The sequence below is a fragment of the Hippocampus zosterae genome, chromosome 15, assembly GCF_025434085.1.
Source record: "Hippocampus zosterae strain Florida chromosome 15, ASM2543408v3, whole genome shotgun sequence".
NCBI lineage: Eukaryota > Metazoa > Chordata > Actinopteri > Syngnathiformes > Syngnathidae > Hippocampus > Hippocampus zosterae.
In genome coordinates this window covers 15613581-15624036 of record NC_067465.1, presented here as the reverse complement: position 1 = coordinate 15624036, position 10456 = coordinate 15613581, and the positions used below count along the sequence as shown (strand labels likewise).

Here is a 10456-nt window from a genome sequence, read left to right as displayed (position 1 = left end):
GATCAAAATCCCGTGGGAAACGCGAGGCCAAACGTTGTTTCCGAGCATGACGCTAAGAACTGCGTTGACGTGATACGATCACGTCACGAGAAAAGTTCAACTCGCGTTCAGTTTGACCATCGTATTGTGCACATAAAGTCACTTGTGAGCTTTCTTGACACCTCCTTTATCTCCTCTGTCTCCCTTCTCCGTCGTTTTCCTCCCTTTTCCTTCGCCGCCTCCTTCCTTGCCGGGCGCCGCCGCCTTCTTCTGCGTCTTCTCGTCGCCTTTGGCACCCTTGGCTCCTTCCCTCCTCCCCTCCTTGCTCTTCCTTTCACCTCGATTGGCGTCCACTTTCCCCGAGACGGTGGCCACAGCCTCCGCATCTTCCTCCCGCTTTTCCTCTGCTTTGGCAGCTGTGTGGCGAGACAGGGACACAATAAAGATGCAGATACTTGTTTTGTGGGCTGAAATGAAGTCTGCTCAAGTAGGAAGCACGTGATGAAGTCCCATCTGTATCCTGTGTGTTTGAATGAGCTCCCTTTTTGTTTTTTGCGACCCAATGTGATCCTTTATAAGTGGAGGACAAAATGTCATTACGATACAAATAGCTATGTGACTAGGACAAGATCAGCCGAGTTAATGTTTTTGATGTTGCAATTCGGATAAAATAGTAAAAGTGTACCCAAAAAAAAAAGAAATAAACATAAGGAACCGGTCATTTTATTTGAAATCTGAGATGGACAACTTTGACGGTTTGACATGAGAGGTGTATTTTTCTTGCAATTTTTAAAATAAAATGGACAGCTGTCTGTCTGTCTGTCTGTCTGTCTATATATCTGTCACAAAATGTTTCAATAATATGGACATTTCCAAGCATATTCAACTAAATGTTTTTTTAAAAAAACAAAGAGCTTAGCTTTTGTTACTGTGGTACTGTTCTAGTTTTTAAGTGGCGGAGCTGGTGGAGCTCCCAAGTATATGACAGTAAGGAGGGTGCATCTTGTCCCTGCGTGTTCTCATGAGCACACTCCTTTTACTCCTGTGATTGGATCCTTTGAAGTGGAACATAAAAACTAACAGTCATTATTTCACAAGGTCACTTGAGATTATGTCAATGCGGTACTCATACAGATACCAACTGTGGGGAGGAAGACAAATCTGTTCAAGCACAAAAAATGTCAAAGTCCACAGAATCATTTTGTACATAATACCGGTAATAATAATTTTTCATTTAATAGATTTCAGTGACAATGCAGGGAAAATATAAAGACACACAGAGAGAGATAGAGATAGAGAGAGAGACAGATGGGAGAGAGAAAGAGTCCACAGTGGTCTGTTTTGTTCAGGATAAAGATGTAAATGTTTTGGAAGTAAACAGTTTACTGCAAATGTATCAAAAAGTCCCATTGACCTTTTTAAATATTAAATAAGAGCTCACTGGCAGTGGGGATCTGAAAGGAAATTTCAAGATCTTCTTTTGAATAATTCATCAGTCGCTATTTCTGTTTTTGGACACATTTCCTCCAAGCGAAGACTCCGATGAAGGCCCAGTGGATCGTTTTTTTTCTGTGGTCGCAATGTAAACATGACGGATGGAGCAGCTACACAAATAAACAAAAGGCTGACAAGCCCAAGGACAAATACTAAACAAATGTCAAAAGCTACCAGAAGGAATAAAAAGCTGACATCGGGGGCGGCATGGCTCAGTGGTAGAGTGTTTGTTTCTCAACCCTGAGGTTGGTGGCTTGATCCCCGGCAATTGCGGCCATGTCAAAGTGTCCTTGAGCAAAATACTGAACCCCCAGTTGCTCCTGATGCTGCATCATCACTAAGTTACTAAGGTAACAGTGTAAAGTGCTTTGAGTACCCGAGGGAGAAAAGCGCTATATAACTTTTAGTTTACTGTTACTTTAGTGCCATTCCAAATTCGAGTGTCATGAATGGTGCTGATTTTCATTTTATTCTGTGTCTCACCCCCCATCGGAAGAATCTAATGAGAAAATGAAAGTGGTGAAGTACAAGTGGAGAAGACATGTCAGTCCTGATTTGTCATATTGTCATGCTCTGCTTTTAACCTTGCACTCAACAGAGTCAAGAGACACCCTTTGCTAAAAAAAAAAAACATTTGGAAAAGGGCAGTATTGATCATATTGAGCAGACCAATAAGAGGAGAGTGTGAAGAACTGGTTTTATTTTTAAGTGCAGCAACACTCGATGACAGCATGCATCGCCAAGTTATCATGTTTCACTTTGCTCTCACATTCTCTTCGTGACGCTAACACTAGCTAAACGTGTGCATCTACTCACGTATAATTACAATAATTGCATCTCGCAAATGCCAGTACTAAATAATACATCAAACTAACCCTTGCTGCCGTCATGTTCATCATTTGGCAAGGACAGTGCTTTGACATTGTCTACATTGGACAATGATGACTGACACAAAGGGGGGCTCACTATTTGGCACGCCTTCATGAATTACAGACGAAAAGCAACTTGATTTGGTCACTTGAACTTGAACTACAATCAATGCCACCATAGAGCAGTTAGAGCCACGTGATTGCTTCCAGTCTGTAACTGTGGCCATGAGTCGGATAATATTGAAAGTATGTGATGCTCTTTAAAATATTGACTATGATGGTTAAAGTAGTATTATGAATGTAAAACACAAAAAAACAAATCTTATTTATGTGTTTATTCAGGAATCGATAATTGAGCTTTTGTTCCCATGACGAGCAGGGTACTCCGGTTTAACTCCCACATTCCAAAAACATGCATGATAGGCTGATTGGTCACTCTAAATTGTCCCTAGGTGTGGGTGTGGGCGTGCATGGTTGTTCGTCTCTGTGTGCCCTGCGATTGGCTGGCAACCAATTCGGGGTGCCCCCTGCCTACTGAATGAATGAGTTCCCTTAATGACAAGCATTGGATTCTATTTTCTCTCATCGAGCCAGCACTCCACTAAGTTGTCCAATTGTTGCTGTCAATTGATGTAATTTTGGACGGGACGAGGTAAAATTCTGAGCACCTCGCTCACAGATACATTCATGAAAATAGGCAGCCAACAAAAGACTTAGGAGGTGGTCTAACTATTTGTACGCAAACCATTACAATTTTCCATTATATGCCCCCTTAAGGTCTTTATAATCTATTCATCAACACTTCATTGGGTACACTTACTGTAACGTACTAGAATGAGTCAAATACATTAGGCTAACTTACTGGCAAAAGTAGTACATATAAATGTTGCAATTTAACACGGCTAATCACGTAGAACAAAAGCTAATTGCTTCCCACACACGGCCACAGAGGTGAGGACAAATTGAGATGGAAAAGAATTAAGAAGAAGAAGATGATGATCAGGCCGTCACCGGCAAAGAAAGCGAGGCCGGCTGCTCCTCAGAAAGGCCAACCAGGGAGCGCTGACTGTCAGTATGACTTTCGCTTTGGACTTGCTCAGAGAGTGTCTGGACGGTGGATGTCTCAGCAACCGCTGGAAACAACAGTCAACAGAATGGAGGGGGACACCAGTAGAAGGATCAAAGGAAAGGAATGGGAGGGCGACAGAAGTAAGAGAAGGGGGAAACTTACATCCTGGCACCTCTGTCAGCTCGTTAAGAGGCGGCACCGTCTCCAACGTGTTGGCATATTTCTTGGCGGCCTGTCGCTGGGCATGACGTGCTTCGATTTCCTTTTTGGTCCTTGGGATGCGACATTTAAAAATACAACACAGTGTGATCACTAGAGAGAGGAGGGGAATAAAAAAGATGAGTTTTGGGGTCAGTTGTCTGAGATTTGTTTCTTAATTGATTTAATGACCTTGAAAACAATTGCTGAAAATGTGAATGGACTGGGAACTAGACAGTATTGAAATGTGAAGCTATAGCATTCAGCGTGCAGTAGGCTAACTAGCTCGTCCTCGTCCTCGAAAACACAACTCTCCTGGATGCCACAGTTTACACAAGAACTCTTGTATCCTTATTTTAATTCCGAAGTCAGGACTTGACGTTGCAGACTAACCCACTGCCTCTCTGCCAGCACAGATTTGCCCCATAAGCCTGTTATCTTGCAAGCTAGCTACTGGCTAGCATCACTTGTCGAAGCCCCGCGGCGACTCGGTATTTTGTTTCCACTCACCAGTGGCGTGAAGCACTGTTTGGGACTCATCGCTTTAAAGTATAATTGAGGCAATCTTACAAGGATTACTGATTAAGGATTTTTGTTTCACTATTTAATATGGTGAGCATAAAAAAAGATCAGTCAAACAAACACATTTTATACATTCAATTAAAAAAAATAGCTGCTCGAAAAGGGTTTTGGCTAAAGCACCGCTTAACTTTGTCGCTCTACAAGCATATCTGAGAGGATTGCGGATGTCAATACATACTCACAACACACAACACTATGGTCGGAATGACAAGGTAGTAATTATTTCTTGAAAGAAGGTGAAGTCTGTATTCTGCTCATATTTAGTCATGCTGTATAACCTTCCCATGCCCACAGCGTAGCTTTGGCGTCCTTGTAACAATCATCTCCTAGAAATGGAATACTCTTGTATTATTCCTCTCTTCTTAGTTAGGTTTGATAGTTAAGGTGTTATTCCTCTCTGTTAGTTGTGTTTGTTCAGACACTTGAAAGAAACAATGTAGAATGCTGTTGAAGGTAATTCCTGCTCACTGGGTTTACAATCACCTTTAGTGCCCCTCAACCCCCACCACTTTTAGGGCCCCCCTCCACAGGACATGTTTAACATCAAAAGAGGAACTGTTATCTCAAGTATCTGTGTTCCTGCCATCATACCGAATGGTGGGTAGTGGTGGTCTGGTCTCACCTCACCACTCCCAACTTCTTCCCGCCACACCGGGTCAGATGACATGTCACTTTGTTTGTGGGATTTGCATGAGAGGGGTACCTCCCTGCCTCTCATTATCATATTGTCTCTATATAATCTCATGAATGTGTTTCTTTTACGCTTCCTGATTCAAATCTGGACCCCTCAGAAGCCCGAATCGATTCCTAAACCGCAGGAATTCATAAACCCCTTCGAAGGAACTGTTCATCGCCTCCAGCCTGTATTTGGAGTACCAACATTCTCCTCGTCCAAAATTCAATGAACACGCGGGGAAGAGGAGGCCACTCTTCCCCCAACAATGGCTAATGGCAGCAATAACACAATCTTTCCTTGAGGTCGCGTTCTGGCTGCAAAGGGAATCAAGAGCAGAATATGAAACACAGCTACACAACAACTAAATCGTAAGTTTTCCTCTAAAAACAGGTTATGCTATTCTTAGAATTCGAGTGGTGCAAATGTGTCATTTTGGGTCCAATTAGAACATTTTGTGCAGCAGGAGAGTGGCAAAATCATTAACACCTACAGTACGTATGACTTGTTTTAATAAATGGTCAGCACTGTTTGAGCTTGTGTTGGATCCAGGAGCGGCCTTGGAGCGTCATCACCTGGCTGGCACATGGTGTAAAAGAACCTCATGATGCCAACGCACTGCAAACGAATGTGTGAAAAACAACTTTCTGAAACTTACACTAAAAACATCATGAAATTGCAGGTTAAGCAATTCAATGGTTTTGCCACATTTTTCTGCTTTAGTTCCAGAGACATTGTGCTGCTCCTTCTGGTGTGCCTGCCTTGGCCACCCGGGGCCAGCATATTGGTCATGCCGTTACATGGAGACATCTCAGCTTCTCAGTAAACCAGCAGTAGCTGCAATGTTCTTTGCAGAAGATAAAGAATAGATGCCTGTCATTAGGTATTTTACCATTTGTTGCTGTATTCACATCCAGACACTCACAGACAAATCTTGGAATCTCTGGAATTTGGAAAACTATCCCAAATTCATAAAACTCAACTGCAGGCTTGCCACTCGTTACAATACAATAATAGAATACAGAATTGGATAAAATATATAAAAATACCCCGCAAGCCTCGTGAGGATTAGTGGATCAGAATGGATGCATGTAAAATTACGAGAGATGATTCTTTTCAACTGCAGTAAAATCTGCAGCTGTGTTACATGGAATGTTGCAAGGTATTAAATGATCCAAACTCTGAAGGTGTCTGTGAGTTCCAATTGGACAACTGAGTCCAGAGGTGAGTGAGTGGAAAGCTGGAGAAGATTGCGAGCAAGTGTTTGGTGAAGGAAGAAAAACTGCGCAGGTGGTCGTCCATTTTGGTCTGAAGCTGAATTTTTGGGCAAATTGCAGGAATCCTTCTCTGACAAATTGAGCCCCAACCAGAAGCAAGTATGCCGTCGTGGTGCAAGGGCACATTCATCACAGCTTGCAGATTATCAGTGTATGAGGGGCAGGGGACATGCTACTTACCGATAGCTAAAACAAACACAGCAAAGATGCCAATGACTTGCCATAAGCGCAGCCCCCAAAACACGACAGTCTCTGATGTGACGGGGTCTGGCTTTTTGGGGGGCTCTGTGGGTAAAAGCTGAGGCGGTGGGGAAAAGAAAAAACAAAATCCAAACATTATTAATAACCCACCCATCAAAGAAACTTTTTTGACACAAATATGTACTTATATGAGAATTGGGATTTCATTTGTGAGGTGGTGCGGTGATCCAGTGGTAAGCACGTCAACCTCACAGTGCAGAAGTCGTGGGTTTCGATTCCGACTTCGGCCTCCCTGTGTGGAGTTTGCATGTTCTCTCTGTGCCTATGTGGGTTTTCTCCGGGTGTCTCCGGTTTCCCTCCACATTCCAAAAACATGCATGGCAGGTTAATGGAACAATCTAAATTGTCCCTATCGGTATGCGTGGGAGCGTGGATCGAGCGTGGCTGTTCGATTGTGTGTCCCCTGCAAATGATGGCAACCCCGCGACCCTTGTGAGGATAAAGCGGAGTGGGAAAATGGATTTCATTTGTGTCACCGTTTTCTACCTTCGGAACTCCATCCATCCATCCATCCATCCAATTTCTGAACCGCTTTATCCACACACGGGTCGTATGTATATCAATACATATATACCGATACCATCCGTACCTTTGATATATAATAATAATAATAATACATTATAGAATTTTTATTCAACACAGTGCAGAAAGATTGTGAAGAAAGATGATTCCCGGACTGACACAAATAATGATTCATCTTACTGATGCTCAGCGGTGGCACAGTGAGTGAGATCCAAGGCCACTGGCAACCGTAGCACCCTAATTATCTTCAGATGTCCTTTTTTTTACTTTCCAGACTTACCATATGTAACAGTGGTGAATATAAAAAGCATTATTTGATGTTTTTTAATCAGTCGATGAAGTTTAGGTACAAATTGATGGATAGCGCAGCATAGCATCGATTACCCAATTAGATGTCAGGAGGCTGCTGTGGAAACTCTATACTTTAAGTTGCCAATAGATCAGAAAAGGATCACTTATTGCATTTGCTGCTGTCAATGATACATTTCTGCTCTTAGGTGGTGTGCTAGAAAACAGTAAACAACAAATATTACAGGTAGCAACAATTATTACATTATGAGACCATCAGATGTTGTAACTGCCATTACAAAACAGACTCACCTATATTTAGGTTATGTAATTCAGACATAATCCAAATTACAGTACACGGTACTGTACATATTACTTGACATGTTAAAATATAGATTAAGATTATGACATCTGACTATTATACATGAAGGATTTTCTGTCTCCAACCATTTCTTACACTCACGAACAATCACATAGCATAAAACCACGTTTTTTTCAATACAAAAACACCAAAATATTGCAATAAATAAAGTTATATTATTTGTATATAAATATATTTTTGTATTGTGTCATTCATTTTTTTTACATATTTAGTTTTCATTATATGTCTACCCTAATTGTATATATATATTCATTCATCTTCATCTTCCGTACCGCTTGATCCTCACTAGGGTCGCGGGGGGTGCTGGAGCCCATCCCAGCCTTCTCCGGGCAGAAGGCGGGGGACACCCTGAATCGGTTGCCAGCCAATCGCAGGGCACACATAGACGAACAACCATCCACGCTCACACTCACACCTAGGGACAATTTAGAGTGTTCAATCAGCCTGCCACGCATGTTTTTGGAATGTGGGAGGAAACCGGAGCACCCGGAGAAAACCCACGCAGGCCCGGGGAGAACATGCAAACTCCACACAGGGAGGCCGGAGCTGGAATCGAACCCGGTACCTCTGCACTGTGAAGCCGACGTGCTAACCACTGGACTACCGGGCCGCCTATATATATATATATATATATATATATATATATTTGGGGGAAAAAATATACCGGTATATCTATATACCTGTATATATGCTGTATATATATACTAGCTGGTTCGCCGCCCTCTGGGCGGCTCATCAACTAGTTCCTGCGGAAGGCTGGTAAGGTGGGCCTTTGGCCCACAAAAGTGTTGTTGCTTGGTTCAACTTTTTGTTCATCTTCATTGCTTATCGCGAAAATAAAGAGATGATTAGCTCTACTAAATAACTAACAATTTTATTGCAATGCTTGTGGGTAGACAACATTTTTTCGCTAAGATGCCCGCGCGATCGTAGTGAGCCACTGCCTGAGCGGCGCAGTGGCGGCGCAGTGGCGGCGCGCAGCGGCGCGGTGAAGTAGGTACGTTTTGAAAAGGGACAGACGGAAGGACATACCGCGTGCGGGACGACGCGCAATATATATATATATACGGGTGGCCCGGTGGTTCACAACAGAGGGTACGGCCTTCCTGTGCGGAGTTTGCATGTTCTCCCCGTGCCTGCGTGGGTTTTCTCCAGGTACTCCGGTTTCCTCCCACCTTCCAAAAATATGCATGGCAGGTTAATGGAACATTCTAAATGGTCCCTCGGTGTAATTGTGGGTACGAATGGTTCTTCGTCTATGTGTGCCCTGTGAGTGGCTGGCACCCAGTTCAGGATGTTCTCCGCCTACTGCCCGAAGACAGCTGTGTTAGGCTCCAGGCTAGGCTAGGCTCTGGCCGAGATTTCTGGTTCCATAAACTAGCCAAAGTTTCATTTCATTCGGACAAAACACTAAGAAACGGGGCCTAATTACAGTTGGGGCCTGTTTTTTTTTTTGGGTCACCCTGTATTTGTTGTGAACTTGAAAAGGTGTCGGGCCGCCTTCCCTCTTTGAGCGGCTCCATGCCTACACACATTCCTGCCTGATGCCTCAGGACAGGAGCAGCTCTTGCAGGTACCAAAATCCAAGTGCAAACTGAGAGGGAATGGAGCTTTTTTGGGTCATTTGTCCCAAACTATGGAATGAATTGTGTGGTCCACATTAGAGTTCTTCATTGTCCAGTTTTTGTCCAGTTAAAAACTTTTTTATTCCTTGTTGGTCAACACAACACAAAACTTGAGCCTTTATTTCAGTGTCTTGCTTGGTGGTATTGTTTATAATGGTGTTACTGTTTCATGATTTAGATTTCCATTTGATTGGTAAAATGAAGTGAAATGTCACTGTAATGTTTCTCTGATAAACAAATTGTACAAGCAACAGTCAATAAAAACTAGTGAGCAGATAGTACCTATGTAATGTTCTTAATAATATATTTTTTTAAAGTCCAGTAAAAGAATCAAATGTGTTGCATCAAAACTACTTTGACCTGCACAGTTTATCCCAAAATTTACTTCAGTTGATTAATTGCAGCTCATAACCAGCCACCACTGCTTAAAAGTGGCTGTCAAGTTTCACGGTGGGCAGAGTTCGACCTTGAAATGAACTCTTCAAATTAACTCCTGTGGTCAAAACAAATTCTATCACCGTCCCAGATGGCATCGCTGCAACAATGTAGAAGGAAGCATGTGAATGTAAAACTTGTGACTTTCTCTCACATTTTATTACACATCAATACCGATTTGAGGATGAGCCCTCAGTCAACAATGGATCTGGCAAGCAACTGAGTAAACACATTGACAGCAATAATCACAAGACTGCCGCAACAACATGTTTTTTTGGAGGAGGGTGATGATGAAGATGATAATGGTCATCTTACCTCAGGGTCCGGGATCTGTGACAGCACGCAGGACACGGAGTAGGACAGCAGCAGGAGGACCAGCACATCCCCGACCATCCTCGTCCCCTCCTTGCGTCCACTGCCCTCCTACTACCCTTGTCTCCCTCTCCCCCCCATCCTCTCCGGATGACTGCTCTGGAGTCAGAATACACCAGAACCGACCACACCGGCACCGCACGTCCCCTCTCCACCCCGCCACAGCCAACACCCACACACCCACCCAGGTGATTAATGGTCTCCCACCCTGGAACAGGAGTCTACTGCCTTTTTGTCTGCTCTGCCGCAGTGGTCCACATGAGGAAGCAAAGGCAGCCACTGTTGAGGCACATTAATTAATTAAGAGAGCTGGTGTGCTTTACAGCCAGCTCGTCCTGCAAGGGACACTGCACACACACACACACACACACACACACACACACACACGCACACACACACACACACGCACACACACGCACACACACACACA

At 43.4% G+C, this 10456-nt stretch overlaps 1 protein-coding gene across 1 annotated transcript; it reads right to left on the bottom strand.

Moving 5' to 3' along the window:
* On the bottom strand, positions 1–10456 carry tmie (transmembrane inner ear). Its single transcript, XM_052088605.1, has 4 exons — positions 9970–10456; positions 6322–6439; positions 3574–3723; positions 1–395 (listed from the first exon to the last, which is right to left on the bottom strand). Exons 1-4 carry the CDS (start codon positions 10045–10047, stop codon positions 139–141), a joined length of 603 nt encoding a protein of 200 aa, XP_051944565.1. The 5' UTR covers positions 10048–10456; the 3' UTR covers positions 1–138.

Bases quoted from the DNA above. Each gene is read 5' to 3' on its own strand.
- tmie (XM_052088605.1), bottom strand. From the start codon at position 10,047: ATGGTCGGGGATGTGCTGGTCCTCCTGCTGCTGTCCTACTCCGTGTCC. The intron at 3,724-6,321 runs GTAAGTAGCATG...TCCTCTCTCTAG, and splicing joins TGTGTTTGTTTTAGCTATCG to TGATCACACTGTGTTGTATT. The intron at 396-3,573 runs GTAAGTTTCCCC...CTCGCCACACAG, and splicing joins GCTGACAGAGGTGCCAGGAT to CTGCCAAAGCAGAGGAAAAG.